At 34.1% G+C, this 21,686-nt stretch overlaps 1 protein-coding gene across 7 annotated transcripts in view; it reads left to right on the top strand.

The window, feature by feature from the left end:
* The first annotated feature begins 8,956 nt into the window (after positions 1-8,956).
* The window catches only part of LOC144970743 (H(+)/Cl(-) exchange transporter 4-like), a 96,400-nt gene continuing 83,670 nt past the window's right edge, over positions 8,957-21,686 (top strand). For 3 of the 7 annotated variants that reach the window (XM_078910722.1, XM_078910721.1, XM_078910724.1), the window contains exons 1-2: positions 8,957-9,068; positions 16,269-16,868. In XM_078910722.1, coding sequence (XP_078766848.1) covers positions 16,801-16,868 — 68 coding nt within the window. In that variant the 5' untranslated portion in view covers positions 8,957-9,068; positions 16,269-16,800. The remainder of the gene's footprint in view (positions 9,069-16,268; positions 16,869-21,686) is intronic. The other 4 variants (XM_078910725.1, XM_078910727.1, XM_078910728.1 and 1 more) reach the window with 2 other exon arrangements.

Genomic DNA, 21,686 nt, shown 5'->3' on the forward strand with positions numbered 1-21,686 from the left:
GTGTGTGTTTGTATGTGTGAAAGAAACAAAAGGGAGACGGATAGATTGAGGTGGACATGAAGAAAGGGATGGAGGCGGAACAAAGAATTGTAGGGATAGTTTAAGAAAGCATTTATTTGTTTCAAAGTAAGTCATAGTCAATCAACTGGAAACATATTGACCAACGAGATTGCAATTAAAGAAATGGGCTGGTCAAATTGTTCATTGCATTGTTTCCATTTTGAGTCAGATGACAGCTTGAGGAGGAGGGATTTGGGCTTATTGTGCAATACTTACATGAAAACATGTTGTTGAATCTCTCAAGTTTTTCTTAGCGTTCACCAACATTGTTGACTGTCTAAAAAGACCACCCCCCCCCCCCCTCTTTCAGTATACAAAGAAAGCATGACAAAACGAACATCTCTCTCTCTCTCTCTCTCTCTCTCTCTCTCTCTCTCTCTCTCTCTCTCTCTCTCTCTCTCGCTCTCTCTCTCTCTCTCTCTCTCTCTCTCTCTCTTGTTGTCCCTCTCTCCTTTTCATCTATCTATCTATCTATCTATCTATCTATCTATCTATCTATCTATCTATCTATCTATCTATCTATCTATCTATCTACATATCTACCTATCTATCTGCATATCTACCTATCTATTTATCCATTGATAGGTCTGTCTCTCTTTCTGTTTGTCTATCCATACATTCAACCTTTTTCATTTTTTAGTTACACGTATTTCCATCGGCAGTTTAGTGATTGTTGAAGGCTCTATTTACTATTATGCCTTTGTACTTAAAATGAAATGTTTATCCTTCAACAATCTCTGTAAGTATAAGATTAGGCAACTGTTGTCCTATTAAAGTCTTATGTTTTTATTTTTTTAAAGGGTTTTACGGTGATTGCAACACATTAAAGTCATATCAGCGCCAGTAAAAGGGAAGGAAATGGGATAGTAATAAGTTCTAGAATTACAATTAAAGCACACAAGAAAAAGTAAGACAAAGAAGAATTGGATCAAATAAGGAACAGATGTAGATTCCAAGAGCAAACTATCGAAGTACTTAGTTTGAGATCACCTAAAAGTCTTATCCAGTCACAAGCACAGGTCCCCACTAAGAGGAATACAATCAAATGTTTACAAATCATATTATGATATGTAAACAAAATATAATACATTACATAACAGAGAGATGATTTACAAGGAAAAAATATCATCTCCCAAAACTAACTATACATCTGTTTCCCCTTTCGCCAAGGGTATCCGGTCAGGGCCAGGACAAAACCAAGTAATCTCATTCCAAGACAAATACAGAAAGCTAGTTGGAAAACAGATATAGGGGAATAGAAGACAGTAAGTACCTCTCTGTCCACTATGGGGGGTCAGGAACCCCACCCAATTAAAGTCTTAGCATGTCTTATAATTTCATGAATAAAGAAAAAGGGACAAAGGACCCTCACCTCGATCATTAACGAATGCAGTTAGACAAAGAAATAATAGCACGTGGTGTGTATCAAAATGCACAAACACACACATATGTAACACACGCATGCTGACGTCACGACACGTTGCCCGGGCATTTTAATGAGCAACAGGCGCAATGACCAATCAGAATCATTCATTTGTAAAATTGTTAGGGAAAAACCTAGATTTGTTTACAGTTTTTAAAGTTCATTATTGGTTGAACCATGAAATTGTGGAAACAGTCATGCTTTCTCTGAGATAGATAAAGACACGCCCTTTGTTGTGGTATCGTACATGGTATTGGTGGAGGAAAAGACTTAATATTACTAAGTCTTGGAAATGGTTGCTCTCTGAGAAAGTCAACTCTCGTTTTGAATATGTTATTGATAGTTGCTTTTTTAAACTTTAAATTTATATAACTTATCCTCAATATCTATGTTGAATTATTATGTTTACATGTAGAAAAATGATTGTATTTTCTGAAACAACGAAAAACTGAAATTTGATAATTTTGACCATTCCCACTTTAAAACCGGTTTTCTTCGTTTTCCAAATCCCGACTTAATACCGCTTCGAGGCGTAGGGTCACAAATTAGGGATACGTCTTGGGGGTCTAACATAGTCCGAATTTTCCTCATCGTTTTTAACAACTGAATGAAGATCTAATTTGTTTCTTATAATTTTCACTTTGTCTGAAAAATACTTGGAAAAGGCGGTGGGGAGGTTTTCTTCAGGGATATCTTTTGGTAAATGATAATTATCAACTGCATTCTTCATTTCATTTACTGTTTGAAAAAGGGCACGTGTATTTTTACATGTGGAAATTTTATCGACAAAGTAAGTTTTCCGTTCGTTATATATGGTCTCCTTGACTATGATGACTTGATCTTTATAACGGTGACGATCCTCGTTACTCTGTGACTTTCGCCATCGCCGTTCCGCGTCTTTTTGCAGCCAGTACTTTTTTCGTCATCCATGGAGCAGTTTGTCTTCTTGTCATCTTTCTTATGCGCAATGGTGCATGATGGTCAAGCTTCTTTTGCAGTGTGGCATTAAAGGAATCAGCTGTAATTTGTGTTCCAAGAATAGCTAGCTCTGATTCTACACTGCTGGAGAATTCTCCAGGTTTAATTGAATTTATGTTACGGGACGTAACAATCGATTTTACTTTTGGTGGTTTCGATTTGTGTATGTTGAACATAATAACGAAGTGGTCGGATATGATTACATCATGTACGGTTAAATTGTAGATTGGGCAAGTTGTAGTGTTTGTTGCAACCCAATCTAAAATATGGCCTTTGTTATGGGTGGGAGTTAAAAGGATCTGTAAAAGATTATCGTTGGCTAAAAGATTCCTCATTCGCTTTGAATATGGGTCAGATGAATCAAAATGTATATTAAAATCACCTCAAATTATAAGACGATCAGTAAAAGAAATATATAATTCTATAGGGTCTTCATATCTCGCATAAAGCCTGCATGTGTTATTTTATTAACTTTGATGGAGGTGGATGGTATAAACATAAAAACACAATGTTAAAAGCTGTGAACTTTGTGCATTCGAAAGATTTGAATGTGTTGATATTTTCCGATTTTATTTTAATAGAATTATTATAAATTGTACAAATACCGCCGCCACGTCCTGTTGTCCTTGGATGTGACAGGATGTTAAAATTGACAGGCGTTAATTCACGTAAGATTACTTCATCTCCGATCTCTTCTCGCCACGTTTCAGTAATAAACACGATGTCACTATTAGAGTCACAAATTAAATCATTGATTTGTAAGGACTTGTTTCGTACCGACTGAGAATTAAAATACATTATGTTGACTGAATAATTATGAGCGGATGGTGACGAGACGAAGGATGACGATGGCAATGGTGATGACTGTGACAATAATGGTAGAGGTGGTGGTGACACTGCTGGTGGTGATGGTGGTCGTGTCATTGGTGGTGACGGTGATGGTGATGATATCGATGATGGCGATGGTGATGGTGGTGGTAACGATAACGACGACGACAACGATGAACACGTCAGCGATGATGATGGTGGTGACGGTGACGGTAGCGACGACGCCGACGACAGTGGCAGTGTTATAATTGTTGCTGGGGGTCTAGGCCGGTGGGTGGGGGAGGGTGGTCTATGACCAATATGAACAGGTATCATTCTCTGTTTACGTATGCCACCCCCATGCGGTCGTGGGTGATCAAAACAATCATTGTTTAAAAGTATGGTACAGTGTTGTTTGTATATATTGACGAGATATCTAAGGGCTAAAAATAACAAATTGTAATAAACAGGGCTAGAAACATCCATAATGTGTCTACGTCGAAAAGTCTTGATTTCACGACGCACTGGTGATTAAAGTTTAAAGTTCTAGTTGTCACAGTACACTGACAATACTGGCACGGTGACTGTTATGGTGAAGTGAACTTGAAGTAATATCAAAGTAAACAGTATGTGTTGACCTCAAAATAAGATTTAAAATACCGATTTTCTCAAATGGAACTGTGTATTCAGTCCACCGGAAATAAAAATATTTAAAAAGGACCAATAGTCTTCAACAGTCGTACTGTCACTTCCTTCCTAATGACGTATGGTAACTTAGTAACACTGGCTCTAAACTATCGGAACAATGGCTGACGCGTATGAAATATTTCCCGGCGAGCTTAACGCGTATCCAGAGGTAAAAAACCCATCAATTTGATCATGTATTGACTTTTACACATTCTGATCACAAGCATATGAAAAGGGAATGAAAAGTTCTAGCCAGCATGAAGAATAAAAAATAATTATTTTCTTTGTTTAGAACCAAGATGGCCGCCGTTGCCGGGCGCGTGACATCAGACTATTGAATCCAATTCTCGTCTATACTTACCCTAATCGATAGTGACAACTTTGATACTGAGCCTATTAAAGGCATAATCAGAAATGGACATGCATAAAATTTATAACAATTCAACGGCAGAATAATATCATTTACAGTCTTTTATTTACTCTCGGAAAATATTGATTGAGAGTTGTTCGAAACCGGGTGCCTGAAATAGATCTCAATTCTCGAAACCGATTTATCAAACATTGACGAGATTCTTACCGTAGCTGCGAGATAGCCATTGGCCTGGCCAATTTGGCCAAAATTGGCCACACAGAGAATAATGTTTCTAAAATTCATTTAAAATTAACATTTATATCTATTTTTAATTTTTCCTAGTCATTTAGAATTTTTTGTGATTATCAAAACCGATGCATTTTACAGGGAGATCAGAGTTTTAGTATTGCTTGCCCAAGTAAGGTTCTATTTGGTCACTTTTCACATCGAGTGCGGCTGTCCTACGAGGCCTCCCCCTCTCCCCGCTTACCCCCCCCCCCCCCCCCCCCCACACACACACACCCCGGGCGGTCTTGACTTTGTCTTATTTCCAAGGTCTTTTTCTTTCAAAATCATTCCTTGTCCTTTGAATTGTAGGGCTGGTCTATTTTTCATCGTCTATCATGTAATGTAAAACTATTATCTTTTTTACTGGTATCCCATTTTTTTATTTTCTACTAGCCCAAAAATGACCTTAATGTTTTATAAGCGCCATCAAACCTTTAAAAACAAAAGAGTCCTTAAAAGAATGTAGAGCCATCTTCCTTGCTGTTCACGCCGATATTGTCTACACCAAAAGTGTCCCAAGCTATAACCTTATAAATAAGGATAGGAACCAAAATAAAAAATAAAAATCGAGTACAAGTAGCTACAAAGCAGTCCTTAACCCCCCCCCCCCTCTCTCTCTCTCTCTCTCTCTCTCTCTCTCTCTCTCTCTCTCTATCTATCTATCTATCTATCTATCTATCTATCTATCTATCTATACTTTATCTCTAATCTCTCCCACCCTCACCCCATTCTCTCTCTGACGCTCCCGTAAGCACACTCAAGACCCTATAACTATAAAGGTGTTCTCTCTTTTTCTTTTTTCCTTTTTTTAATGTTTTTCTTTTCTTTTTTATTTTTTTTTTGTTTGTTTGTTTGTTGGTTTTTGTTTTGTTTGTTCGTTTTTGTTTCGTTTTTCTCCGGATTCATATTGTGACGTACAAGAAATACACAAGGCAATACATTTTGACGTCTCACTGTGTTCTTAATTAAAATAATAATCTAAAAAGTGAGTAAAAGTAAATAAATTTTAAAAAGTTAAAAGTCGATCAAACTTCTCGAGTCACCAGGAATGGCGTCAACGTGAACTTGAAAATTAAGAATTTGTTTCCAAGGGAGTACACAGGCGTGATCGAGGCCAGTGATCGATGTGAAAAGTGACCAAATAGAACCTTACATGGGCAAACAATACTAAAACTCTGATCTCCTGGGAAAACTCATCGGCTTTGATAATCATAAAAATTCTAACGTACTAGGAAACATTAAAAATAGATATAAATGTTAATTTTAACTTACTTATAGAAACATTATTCTCTGTATGGCCAATTTTGGCCACATTGGCCAGGCCAATGGCTATGTGGCAACCATGGTAAGAATATTTGTCAATAATTGAGACTTGAGATCTATTTCAGGCTCCCAATTTCGAACAACTCTCAATCACGACTTCGAGAGTAAATAAAACGCTGTAAATGGTATTATTAAGCCGTCAAATTGCCATAAATGTTATGTCTGTCCATTTCTGATGATGCCTAACCTATAATAGGCTCAATATCAAAGTCGTCATTATCAATTAAGGTAACAAGTATGGTTATCCCCAGACACCTGTCGATAACCAAATTTCGTTATCCCCAGACACATATTTGCAACCCCGCTCTTTTAAACAATTATCCACATTCCAGAATATGGAATGTCTCTCTCTCTCTCTCTCTCTCTCTCTCTCTCTCTCTCTCTCTCTCTCTCTCTCTCTCTCTCGGTTCCTTTCTAGTTTCTAGCAAATTGTCATATTCGTCCCCACTCCGATCTCAAAAAGTGTCTAAAAAGAATAAATAATTAAAAAGCATACAAACAGAAATATTCAGAGAGCGACCAAATGGTCAGATAGAGGAGAAAAAAAAAACAATAATTTTTTTTTTAATAAAAACTATTTTTAGAAATTCATGCTCATAAACGGAACAAAAGGCCAAACAAATATAGACTCGCACCAAAAAAAAAAAATAATAAAAAAGTGGCGGAACCAGGATTCGAACCCACAACGTCGATTCTGGTAAAAGTTCCAGGGCAGACGACTAAACCATTCGGCCATGACACCCACTTCGAAGTCAATGCATATTGTGTATATGTAGTAACAACTGATTTAATGTTGGTTAATTTTATGTTTTTATAGATATTTTATTAACTTTCCTTATTTCAATGTGCATTTGGAAACATTCCATATTCTGGAATGTGGATGATTGTTTAAAGGAGCGGAGTTTCAAATATATGTCTGGGGATAACGAATTTTGGTTATCCCCAGACAGGTGTTCCTTCTAAAATATCACAAATTTCAACTGTTAAAATATCACAATTTTCACATGGATTAAAAGTCCAGATCACAATGAATTTCTACATATACGATTCACTTTAAAAAGACGTAGTTTTCTCTATAAAAAAGACAACAAATCCAGAGTACAACAAACACACGTCTTGCCTGTCAGGCGTGTTACAATATAATATATAATATAATGATGATGATGATGATGATGATGATGATGATGATGATGATGATGATGATGATGATGATGATGATAAAAGTGATGACGATGAAGAAGAAAATATAAAACAACCCACTTAATTTTAAAAGTTCATCAGCTCCAGAAACCTAGATAGTTCAAGCCGCCAGATATGGTGATATCGGAATTTCAATGTCATGTGTAAGCTATAAATAAGATAAAAGCAATAGGTGGGCGTTTTCGTGTGTTTAGGCCGAATACTTTAACCCTCGTCCTTCAAATAAATTAATATCATTATCTTGGCAAAATCTCTTAAACATAGGACTTTATCAAAGACGTCGCGAGGTCCCAGGTTTGATAGTTTTGCCAAGATGAGGGTTATTCAAATCGATTATTTAAATACGCGACTTTCCAGAGTACGGCAGTTAAATGGTTATGTCCGTGAAAGCGTAGCCATCGTTACCTTATAGCCTGACACTAGAACCAACCAAGACTTATAGTTTGACGTCATTTTTTTGGGTTTGTGCACCGTCTAGTGAGTTGTCGTTAATAGAGCTCAAGGTAACAAGGGATTCCATTGGTTGACCTATTGAATACAACTGACGATTGTCTGTTGACGTTATTTTTTTATCAGTGTCAGGTTATAAGTTAACGATGGCAACGGTGAAAGTCACACATCTCAGGACCGTGAAGTGAAAACAACACAAGTGCGACTTTGTGGTCTTGTGGTTTTACACTCTCCTTCGGAACGGTATGTTCCTGGTTCGAGTCCTGCTTTGAGTCCTTAGATAATACACTCTTTTGTTAGATCTCTCACCGCACTTTGGTATAAAATGAGTACCTGGCCAGTAACAGCGATCTTTCTAGTTGAGAAAAAAAGGACTAGGGCCTTGCAGACGTCATATTATCTCGTCCTATATGTTAAATGTTGCTGGGATCATTTTAAATAACTTTTAGTACATAAGGTGGGAATTGTTCCATATAAAGCTCAAAAGCTCAATTTCAAGTACCTACAAGAAGGGGATTTGTGCATATTTTTTTAAAGTATAGTTTTCATGACCCGGTTCTGCCATGTTTCATGATAAAGGTATAAAGCGAGGAAAGTTATTGATATCAAGAGATAATCACAATTATTTATCTTCGAGCAAGAGTAGGGAGCTAGCTGATGATATAATGTAGTAATGATCTATGGGAATAATCAAAGAATTGTTAATTTATGAAGCGCATTGGGCATGGTGAAATCGTGGAATTATGAGACGAGCTCTCTAAATTCGTTCGTTTATGTAGAAGGAACGAAATAGATGTCACTATTTATTTAGTTATCTACCTATTGATTGATTGCTTGATTTAATTAATTATTTATTTAGTTAAGTTAGTTATTGTTTTATTTATTCATTTATTTATCTATCTATTTATATATATATATATATATATATATATATATATATATATATATATATATATATAATGGAAGGCTACATCAATACGGAACAAACAAAAAAAAAGCGATGTCAAAATAGTGGTGACTAGTCTTCCAGGGGACTGGAATAAATACGTTGTTCAATTGATCTCCTGGTTTCAGAGTGATGGCATCTTATTTTCTAGTCTCAATAAATGCTGGTCTCTTCAATAAAGATCATCCACCATCGCTCTTTTACGCACCGTAATCATAGGAATCTGCCTATACATCCTGCTACTAAAATGATTATGCACCTCATGATTAACATGTAACCTATTGGCTATTCATTGTCCGGAGACTGGTTAAACACTTCCCATGAGTTTAGAACCGGAACAGAGGAACTGTTTGACGTCGGTTGTTACATTGAAAAAATTGCCTTCCATTTTCAATCAATCAGTGACACACCCACTTGTCATGCTAGACTGCTAAACTACTACGTGTAGGACTTCCGGTGAGGTCCTATGACAGTGAAAATGAAAATTAGCTGAAAATTGGACTTGACAACACAAACCTGACGACTTATTTTGCCTTTTGAGTACACCACTTAATGTAAGCTTCTAGGCGTATGCATTTATACTAACAAAATGAATGCACACACAATAAAATTGTCCAACTCCGAAACGCACGAAGAATAGGTTCCTTTTGCTATCTTGTCCCAAATGCCAAGTATGTTTGGCTCGAATTCGAACGGTCAGGTCCAGTAACATCAACTGGCTTTGAGAAGTGAGTCATATTCACGTGAAAACCCAGTTGCCTTATCTCTGTGTGTTCTAGCTTCCATCTCAAGTGCCTGAGATACGTTGCTCAAACATAATAAACATTTTTTTTTCAACAATGAACTGGCCTGTGTGTCCTGAGATTGAAATTCGAAAATCCTGGTCCATTTTTTATGTCGTGGAATCGCATGTCACAAGCAAGTAACCAGAACAGAAGTGTAATGTAACCCTATAGGTAGCATATATCGTTGCGTTGGTCATTCAGTAAGTGTAGAGTAGATTTACTTGCCTCTAAGGTTTTAACCTCTCAGCCCTTTTATTTTTCTTTGGATTATTTTTCTTCACTTTTACTCTACCTTACACTTACACTATTTTAGTAGAGAGGTTTTCCCAATCTATACATGATGCGATAGATTAACCAGCAGGTCAACCAGTATTCTCATTTCACGTCATTGTATGATTAATATACTTAAATATTTTGAAAGAAGACGTTTGTCACAGATAAGCACACACAATAATGGTTTGTCTTGAATGGACATTTTGTTACTGAGAATTGACCTTGGTGCAAATTTGGTGTTATTATTTACAGTTTACAGTTCATTGATCAGGACTTGGGTAAAAATTAATTGTTTATTTGGGATAAAATATGGGAAAAACATGAAAGATGTTACCGTTAATTGGGACTAGGTAAACTGGGATTATTCTGTATTCCACTTTGGTTTGTTTAGTAATGAATTCATGCACAGGCTTTTGAAATGAACTGCAAATTTTTGTTCTTCATTTGAGTATACAAGATTACAAGGTGAAATCGGGGGAGGTTAGGGGGATGGAGATTACAATGTTAAAATATGGATTGAAGGAATTACACCGTAATTGTTCAACTTTGGATCTTTCAATAATAAATCCATTGTAACGTCTAAAAATAACATTTCAAATAATATTTTCCTTCAGCACACATTTTTGCTTTACAATAAGATTACAATAAATCGAAGAAGATATCAGATAAATATTCAATCTGGGAGAACTCAAAGATTAAATAACCGTAAGACAGCTCCCACCAGTGTCCCCAGCCATTTTTATTATATTTATAATGCAAACCACTAGTCATAACATCTATTTCTAAGTTTCATGTGATCTCTCATTCTACGTATTTAAAGAGAAGTGAAGGTACCAAATGATTATTATTATGACAATAATTTCGATGATTCAGCAATGGCAACTTTGTTGAGCCCCTTTTTTGCTTTTTTAAAAATTTCCAATTTTCACAGTTCTTGAAAGCAGTCATAAAAGATGGCAGGGTAGCTTTGGAATTTATAATGTTTTAATTTGTTATATCGTCTATACATTTAAATATAAAAAAAGACAACATTAACGGTTTAATCGTATCAAACAGATGTTTTTTTTTTGGATATTTTTCCTTTCCACTTCTACCTTAATTTCTATTTTTTATCTCAACCACTGTACGGAGAACTTGTAAAGTAGATTGCCATGGTGATGGAAACATCATAGAAGCTAAACCATGTGTAAGTTGTATTGTCGTGTTTGATTGTCATCACCGAAATGCTCTCCATGTTGTGAATTTCAAGTCATTGTTTTTATGTCTTGAGTTCTGGTTGGTTTGTGTAACAAAACTTCAGATTCATAAATGCAACGATTCTTCAATTTTTCATGAGGAATAAAGCATTTTTAAAATCTCAGTTATTTTTAAAGTTAAAAATGAAAATAAAGAGGCTTTAGGGCCATTGCTTACTGCTGAATTTTACAAGTGCAAAGTTATTTCACTATTGTATTTCACTAAATAAGAGAGACTATAGGAGAAGATAAATATTGTCTTATAAATTAATCAGATAGATATCAATGGCCTTATTGCAAACTGTTCAACTCAGCAAAGCCAACTATGCCAGAGTTTTATAAACCTGCTAACGACATAACAATTCAATGGACATGAATACAGTATACAAAATGACACCTTTTCATCAGATAGTTCTAGCTGGTATTTAAATTTAAAATGTGATTTTCAATTATTTGCGACACAAAATTGTAAATCGATGTAATGTTCTATGCTTAAATTAGTCAGAAATGACTGATGCCGTTGTTTATTGCCAGCTGTGACATTTTAAAACTGCATTAAAATTTGTTTTTGAAACATTTAATTGAAGTGCCAAACCATCAATTTATAGATTAGTTGCCATGTGTGTATGAGCCATTATTTCACAATGTAGTTATGTATTTATTTTCTTTGTTGCACCTATTCAAAATATAAAAAGAATAATAAAAAGCCTTAAATGTAACTCTCTTTTCCATTTGTAAAAATGTTTCCATATTGAAAATGATAAACTTTTGTCATTTTGTGAACAAGTAAAATGGCATTAAAAATTGACCAACACTCAACATTTTTTTTTTTTAATGATGTTTTCTGTATCCAATGTCTACTTATGAAACAAATATTATTATAAGTGCTCGATGCATGGATGGTAGCACCCTTAAGATTCACGCATGTGTACAAAGTAATATTCTTTCACATAACTAAACCCTATGTGTGTGTAATCTTCATTTCCTTTTCAAACTGTATGTTGAATGCTCTGGAATGTGATAACATTGTTGTTGTTGTTTTTTTTTAATTATTTAATTTTATCACAGGAAATGGATTGGTAGGCAGGAAATAGTGTGATACCAGATGTAAAACATATCAACACTGATTATAAAAGATAAGAGTGTGTACAATTTTATATTTTAAAAATATCAATATATACATATGTTTTTATGTACCTAGAAAGTAAAACTGATGATTAATCGTACATTGATAATTAACCCTTTAATTGAAATTATAACTGGGTCATCACGAAGTTACAGTATCATGTCAGAGTGAATCAGCAGGTTTTGGATTTTCACAATCTTAAAAACTGTACATTCATTTTCCTCAATGAAAGCTTTTATTTTGATTCAAAATTTATTATATAGACTATAAATCTGATTTGAAGGGTCTGGGGCACGCTGGACATTTACTGTAATATACTTTGGGTAATGTAAATGTTGCTGCTCAAAGCTTAAAGAAATAAATAATATGAAATTGAATGTCAGCTTCAATTTTATTACAAGAACAGATCAAATGAATGTTTCGGATTTCCCCTTTATCAACAAAACAGGATGAATGAAACACTACAGATGATTGAGATATTGTGGTAGTTGTTACGATAAATAAACAAAACATTGGCTGCCAACCAATGTTTGATTTTACCTACTTACCTAGGCCCGTTGGCGGGTTCTTATAGCTCAGTTGATAGAGCACTCACTTCACACATAAAGCGACTGTGATCGATCCTGGGTGCAGTTGAGATTTTTCTGACCCCCCCCCCCCCCCCCCCCTGTCCACCCAGCGGTGATTGGGTAGCTGGATCTGTTAGATCTGGTAGAAAGTATTTTGCAATAGACTAGCATCCTATCCAAAGGATAGCAAGCAATTAGTATTGTCCCTTCCATGTTATAGAACCCTGAATAAACTCCGGCCTAAGGGTCTGATGACCACAGAATGCCATTATCCTTTATCCTGTGCTGTCTTCCATTGCTTTCCAAATGGTTTCCATGTTCTTTGTATCTGCATACAGATCACGTCTCCAGCCTTTTCGCAATGAAAAAGAAAAGGTTTTGTCAGGGTGGAGTAAAATTGAATCCTGCCTATAAAGGTTGGAAGAAAAAAAAGAAATCTTTAATGAAGTTTTTATATTTTTGTACATGTAAGATGTCAGGTTAGGTGATTTTTAAAATCTAGAATAAATTTAAAACGTTTTCAATTTTTGGGGATTATTTTTGAGGTCTTTTTTGTTTCGAAATATTTTACAATCCATGTGTCCCTTAGTGTGTGTTGTAGATGTGTATTTGATGTTAATTGTTTCCCCTTATCCAATAGGACAGAGACCCTATTTGTCTTTTAGAATTCTGTATGCTGTGATGTTTGTCCACTGTTATATGTGTATGAAAAAAAAAATTTCTCTCTAGATTTTAAGTTTTGCAGCATTAAACAAATATGTGACCAAAGGGCCTATACTCTTACTATGACTTGTGAGCCCACATTGGTACTGTAACACATGGGCCCACAGTGGTACTGTGACTAATGGGCCCACATTGGTATTGTGACTTATGGGCCCACATTGGGACTGTGACCTATAGGCCAACACTGATATTGTGACCTATAGGCCCACACTAATATTGTGACCTGTAGGCCCATATTGGTACTGTGACCTCTAGACCCACACTGGTACTGTGAAATATTGGCCCACAGCGGTACTGTGACCTATATGCCTGCACTGGTACGTGATCTATAGGCCCACTCTGGTACTGTGACCTATCGGCCCACACTGATACTGTGACCTATAGGCCCACACTGGTACTGTGTACTATAGGCCCAAACTAGTACTGTGACTTATGGGGTCTTTACTTGTACTGTTACTTAAGTGTCCATACTGGTACTGTAACTTATAGTCTCACTGCCAAAGGGGTTCTGTAAGGTGGAAATTTGGACATTCACAGTCACTAACATGAAAATAAACCAGTTGTCTCCCTTTGCACAGTGGTCACCATCTTCCATGTATTGAATTGTTTTTTGTGTAAGTGTTTTTTAAATTTTATTTATAGCGTCTTGCTGAATTTGTTATTTTAAAAAATTTAATTGATTAATTTATTTATTGGTGACTAAATTTCTCAAAGCATTATTATGTCAGGATGAACTGTGTCCTGGATATTGAAATTATAGCCACAAATATGAAACTTAAGGTTACATTCTATTCGTTATGGTGGATATATAATACAATGTCTGACATTGCAAAAAACTCAAAAGTTCATATTTTTTATCATTTTGAATCTAAATTCTGTTTTAAGGGTCAGATTCATTCCGATAGTCACAGTGAGATGCGCATGAGCCTAAACTGGTCATCATTACAGGAGAGGCGCACAATCCGAAAAGCCAACATCCCCTTTAAGGCCCATCAGGGACTGAGAGCGATTCCCATTGATAGCCTTATTCCAAACAAAAGAAAACAGCACTCATACCAGGTCCCACATTCACAAGTTAATGCTTATATCTCAATTCGTTTTTTTTTTCAAGCACCATCAAAATATGGAATCCTCTGCCCGAAAGTATCAAAAAAATTAATGGCTAAATTGAATTTAACAGAGAAATCGATAAAATTAAAATTAAGGCATAGGCACATTCATTTGTTCCCACCACACTCACAATTGCGAATAATTTCGATATACAGAGTTGCGACTTAATGACAATACAATACAAGACATACCATTTTGTGATTTTGGGTCACATTGATTTGTCTATTTATATATGTATTTGTTCATATATGTATTTTTTACATTGCGTTGTTTAAAGATGTTTCATTTTATCTATCAAAGTGCATGGAAGTATGAGTGCATATAGCAATGTATTAGAAGATTACTTTACCTCTCTCTCCTTGAAAATAATATTTTGAATGTTGCCGAATTTAGATGCTTTTGTACAAATGTAATGAAATGTACAGGTCTGATAGCTGAACGTATTTAGAGGCTTGTTTTAACATCGTTGTAATGGACAATATTTTTCGTGGATATTGGAGTATTTCCATTACAACAATGAGACCATAACAATTTGGGTTATCAGACCTGCAAACATATCGTTTTATACTCATATAACTAGACAATTACAAAAAAAAAAGTATCCTAATTTTGATATAAAATGGTATATAAATTTAAATCAAATATTTTAGTGTAATCAAGTTAATTTCATGACAGAATTGTTAGCGTTTTTAAAGCGTTTTTTTAGAGGTTGAATTTTATTTTTAAATTTTACAATGACATTTATTTTTTTAGCAATCGTCCGGCATATATTATCACTATGTTGGTAGATCAATCCATGTTCAGAGAGTTAACTGCAGTAAAGTGAACCTCTTACTTATCATAACCCTAGGTTTAATCTGAAAAATAGTGAAATAACATGCAGTTACATCAAGTATTCATTGAGCCTTTAGATGAAGAGCTCAACCCTAGTCTCACCAATGTTATTGGTATTCAAGATTCTGGATATGTGTTGTTGTTTGATCAAAAATAGGAAAAAGACCTTAACATAGTTTGCAGCTTAAATTTATTACAATTTCGAGTGGTATGGTTGTTTTGAGTTTCACCCTTTATCTGCAATTCTTGCAAAATCCAAGATGAACAGAATCAAATTAGTGGAGAGATTAAATTATTTTCTGAAAAAAAATAAAGTAATCCTTCCGAGCCATTAGACCCATGAGGCCGGAGTTTATCCTGGTTTCTATAGCATGAAACTAGCAATAGCAATTTCTTGCTACCCTTTGGATTGGACACTAGTCTATCTCAATGTACTTTTCACCAAATCAGACCTAGCTAATTCATTTTTGAAACAGTATTTATATTATCCTGATGGACAACGAACATAGCCATGAAGACCTGAAAAGATGTGAATGAAACAGTGCTAGACAAAGCATAAAGAAAAATACAAGAAAAAAATCAACCTGCGCAGAACAGGGACATGTGTAATTACTACTTTTTCCTAGCACTTGTCACCCGATACTCAAACAATGATTTGAATACGCCAATCGAACAGGCAGTGATGTGAAAATGAACTCAGGACCTTTAATTTAATGTCAACAGAAGCCAAATGCTTTGCTATCACATCATAGATTCCATCTATACCATTCTCATTTTTTTTTCCTTTTCCTTTTCTAAACTCCATACAACAATATTTTCATTATAAATGAATTAATATATATTTTTCAAAAATATTCCAAAGACTAATTGATCATATTCCATTGGTGTCAACTTAATTTAATAGATCATCCACAATTGTAACATTTAATTTTCTTAAAATTCTCATGTTAACTTTGTCTTGTAAAGCGTTATTGACCACGCTCGGTGGAGATTGACACTCTATAAATTATATTTATTTATTCATTTATGTCTTTTCTAGAATTTAATTGTTAACAAATTATATATCATGTCTCTTCTCCTTTTCTCTCTTTCTCTACAGGATTAAAATTTCACTCACTCATTCCCATGTATTCCTCATACTGAATCGTGTGTGTGTGTGCCCGCATCATTATCCACTCACCAACCAAGCTACCAATCAATCAACCAACCAACCTAGCTAGCCTACCTATCTCCATGCTTACTCTCCTCTCCCGACACATAACACCAGGGGCATCTGGGTAGCACTTATCACTATCAGCTAAAATAGAAGGAGCATTATTAGTATAATATAACTCACAATATTGCACCAACTGCCATGAAAATAAGCAATAATATTGAAATGATGATATTATTACAAAAGAAATAAAGTTACAAAATCTCCACTTTATTTTTTAAAAGTGTATTTAGTCTTGTTTGTTTTTTCAATTACCATGATTTAACTGTAACACACTTCAAAATTTTAACCAATCACTGTGTGTCAATAATTTTATACTCATCTTCGTAACATCAACTTTGACCCCTAATAATATTGTTTGGTTGACTCGATTCTTCACACACACATACACACTGACACACCATCTACCTTTACAACAATGGATCTGACAGAGACGGATGCCCTACTAGTGGAGTTTATGGATCCATCCAGTACTTCCGGATACAGGTATGGATAACTGGTTACGATGGTAAGAGAAACATTGATGTAGTTGACAGTGCTAGAAAAAAATCTAATGCAGTCTTTTAGTAGCTTTAGAAAAGAATACAATGTAAAAAATGTTACGTTTCAAGCTCAAAATCATTCTTCAGCTAATAGCAAAAACTTTAAAAGATGTTACTTTACATTACATTCCGATAGATGGCAGAAAAGTTATTCATGAATTTAGTTGGGGAAAACGATGGGAAAAGGTCCATAGGACCTAGACTCTTTGTATTTACGTTGACTAATACAATCTTTTGTTTTGAATTAATAGTATAGTCATCTACTTATTCTTAGTTTCTTAGACATTCTCTGGCATACATTCCAGTAATATGTACACTCTTTTGAATACTGTATGAATTGGAAATATTATGGTTCCATGTGGCCTGCTGGGGAAATATATGAAAGATTGAAGTGTATTGATCATGATAGATCTGTGGAAAAGCGTAATAGACATGTTTATTATAGATACATTTTAAAATATTTTTATATTGATCTAGTCTGAACAGGCAATATTGCATTGTTGTATCAACTTGAGAGGCATTTCAGGGGAGGGAGTTTTGAAATCATACATTTATTTGGGAAAGTTTGAATTATCTGCCTTTGTGGTCACAGACGTATGGTGTCAAAGGCTTGAAGCATATGATGCTTTGTAGTAAAATGGTTGATGACGGTGCAAGCTGCTGAAAAGATGCTTGCTATGTTTTGATTAACATTGAAATTAGTTGTAAAATTCAACCATTTTATATCAACAAAATGGAAAAGGACATGATTGTAGCTCATTGTATTTGTAATAATATGAATTATAAAGTGGGGGCATTTGTTGCAGTTTTAGAAGTTTGTTCGGTACAAATTAATTGTAAAGTTGCTGGAATGTAATTTGTAATCTGTTGTTAGAGTGACACACAATGTCCAGTAAGATATGACTAGTGTTTGTGTAATTGAGCAAATCAAGATTGACTGTTTATCTTATCCAAGGACAAAATGCCAAAAAATAAAAACAAACAAAAAAACTCGTCCATCTTGATTTTTGTTTAGGGAAACGTGGAGCAGACAAGAAAATAGAAAAAAACAATAGATTTAGATACCTTTTGTTTGTTATAAATCTCTTACCCAGGTATATTTATTATTATAGTTTTCTTTCTTTCATTGCACTGTGACAAACATCAGTCTTTCTCATAACATCTATGTGCATTTTTCCTTGCCTGCTTTTCTATGTACGTGGTTTTTTGTTTTTTTTTTACAGATATTTTCAACTGTATTGAGATTTCATAGCATTATGTATTTTCGTCAGTCATTTGCGAAATGAATATTTTACAGTAATGGACTCGTGCACCTTGTTATCACTATATACATATCACTTCAAAGGAGCAGTATCTGTTTCTGCCTGTCCCGTATTTCTCTCAATTTCCTTATTTTCTGCCCTCTGAAGCTCGGAATTTTGAAATATAAAGTAAAAGTAAAAGGTTTGTTCAATGTTAATTTAAAAACTTGTTAAAAGTTTAAGCTTGGGTTCTTTGATTAGTGACAGAAAACCACCCAATTTTAGATAAATTATTTTATATCTCAAAAAGATTATTTAATTGTTTAGTATTAAAATCCTATTAATATTGCAGGACAGCACCCTTACCGCAGATTAAAGTTAAGTTACGTTATATAATATATAATGTTAAAGAACACTGTGGAATGTAAACTTATTGTTTGGTCATCAGTTGACTGAATCGGATATTTTAGTTTCCCAATTTATCAAGTTGTGAAGTCAACATAAGCATTATCTGCTATTCATTTCAAGTTGTAAATAAACCGCAAATCTGAAATTCCAAAAAATTAGAGGAGAAGCACCCGAAATAGAGCTGATTTGAGTTTGTGTTGTACCCTCTCCAAAGGATGGCAAGCAATTTGTTACTGTTTGCTTAACACCAGAGAAAGTGGGATGGCCCCATGTGTTTTGATGCTTTTACGTGCTACTTCTAATATAATTTTGTTCAAGTCCGCATAAATGCTTTTTTTTCACATTTCTGTCCCTCGATCAGTGAATGGATAATTGGATCAGAATTGACAGAAATTATTTGGCATCCTATCCAAAGGATTGCAAGTAGTTACATTTTTGTTTTGACCTAGAGAATGAGATTGTCACTGATTCTGTCTTTAGTTGTGTCCATCATCGTGAATACTATTATCAGGGCATATTGCATGGAAATTATATTTTAAAAGGCTTGATTATTTCTGCAATCGAATAAAACTCACAAATCGCACATCTCATGAACACAATAAGCCCCATACTGAGATGCCAGAGTACCTTGCATGTTGATCTTTATGATTATTATTTGGTCACCAATCAAGTGACTAAATTTGGTATCAAACGCATTCGCCTAATGGAAACCCAAATGGAACCTCGGTGTTTGAAAGAAGGTGATGAAATATCCATATATTCATTTTTCTCCATGCCCCAATCAGTACCTCACCATCTAATTCATTTGATTGAGTTTTACTCTGATTGTCCATCAGCAAAATGTTTCTATTTTTTTTAAGAGTATAATTATAGGCTTCTGAGTTTCACCTCCTTCCCCTCTTGCACCAATGCATTGGAACATACATCAATCACGAAGCAATAATCAAACCTGTAAAATGTCCAACAATTATTGTCGGATTTTGACAATATCGCCACCATATTTATAATCTTTTCATTATTTTGCAATTAATGTAATCATATTGACTTACAACATCAGTGTTGTATGTTCCGTGATAAAATTTTCACACTATTTTGTTTGCTGCCACTTGCAGGTCTGAATAATTTTCTCTCGCACAACCCGCAATTTTGAGTTGGCTTTCCAGAGAAAATGTTCTCTCCTTTTCTATGCCAGTGGTTAAATATTTTATCCAATGCAAAATACTCGTTTATTTTTGATTTCATTGGGAATATAAATGATTATAACATCGACTTATGAGGAGTGGATTATTGATTTTTACTTGTGTTATAGAGGAAGGGAGGAAGGAGGGGAGTTGGTGAAAAAAATATCGACTTGAGTGAAAATTGATTTAAGCAATATTGAGGTATCCAGAGTGAAATGTATTTAGCACTTATGAATGTGAATTTTAAATTTTCACTCTTAATTCGTTATTTTTTTTAGATTTATTTGTTTACAAATTTAAAAAAAGAAAAAGTATCAAAATATATTTCAAATATTTTCATTTGCTTTGGACAATAAGAAGGTCGTTAATTATTTGTCCAAGGTTTTCTGGTTTATGTCGAATATTCGGATATAAGATGTTTCAGTAAAGAGTATTTCCAGATTGGTTATTTGTGTTAGGTGGTAATATAATCAGTTGTAAGAAACGTTTTCGAGGTAGGTGAATCGACAATTTTAGAATTTCATGGTTCTGTGCTTTTAATTGCTTGCATAGAAGTAAGCACACTTCATTGTGATCAACGCTCTTTATCTCTATTTAAACCCACCATTCATTTAAGAATTAATTTAAAGCCTTTTTCCCCTGAGTGAAGTCTTTATAAATATCTTTATTTTTCATAATCAATTTATTAAAAACTCTCGTCTCACTTTCTTCTTTAATAATTGTCCATAATTTCTGCCTTCTTGCGTTCTTTTGAAGAACTAATAAAAGAAACATTTGTCCTCTTTTTTCACTCGAGAAATAACTAAAGATTTAAATGTTATCACCACATTTTATCATTATCTTTAAGACCCCAGATTTTCTTGAATTTTGAGCTTAATTTGCATTTTTCTCACTTCAAATACTTCAAATAAAAAAAATTGTGTGTAACTTATATCACCACATTCAGTAGTACGCTATCCAAAACTCTCAGAACACAAAATAATCACATAAAACGAAATACAGCATTTGTAGGTTATTGATATGGAGTCAAAATGAAACTCGTTCTATGTTTAACAATACAAAACTCTAAATTGGGCATACGATCAGTCACCCGATTCTATAGATGTTGTAGCAAATAGGGTTGTACAGTGAAATTCTCTTAAACCGAAAATAAGTAAACCAATAACATCTATATCTCGAAAAATTAATACACCTGAATTTGCTAACCTTTTTTTAAAAATTCTCTCTTTGCCAGGATATTGTTTATATATATATATACACGTGAAAAGTCGATGGCCACTAAGTCTAAAGCACGAATAATTGCTTCTTCTTTTGTTTTTTGTTTTTCTTTTAAAGGAAATTGAATCAATATTTTTTCCTTGACGTCTTTCATTATGCTTGAAAGCAATTTCTTATTGTCCCATACCCACGAAAAGCATCGCGTGTCATCAATATTCTAGGGAAGATTTTATTATTTCTCACCACGTGTAGAACTTATAAGTATGTATACACGAATGATTAGCATTCTTTGAAATTGAGTCACTGTGTCTATACAAAAAATGGTATAAAATAATGATGGTGATGGTGGTAATAATAATAATAATAATAATAATCATAATAATAATGATGATGATGATGATAACAACAACAAAAGTAATAATAATAATGATAACAATAATAATAATGATGATGATGATGATGATGATAACAATAATAATAATAATAATAATAATAATAATGATAATAATAATAATAATAATAATAATAATAATAATAATAATAATAATAATAATAATAATAATAATAATAATAATAATAATAATAATAATAATAACAACAACAATAATAATAATAATTATGAAGCCCAAACCTCTGAATTTCGGTTTAACGGGATTTTTATTTTCTCTGCCTTTTGTTTGTTTGTGTGTGTGTGTGTGTGTGTGTTTGTGTGTG

This window comes from Berghia stephanieae, chromosome 4, assembly GCF_034508935.2.
Source record: "Berghia stephanieae isolate SIO BIC M18660-M18661 chromosome 4, UCSD_Bste_1.3, whole genome shotgun sequence".
NCBI lineage: Eukaryota > Metazoa > Mollusca > Gastropoda > Nudibranchia > Aeolidiidae > Berghia > Berghia stephanieae.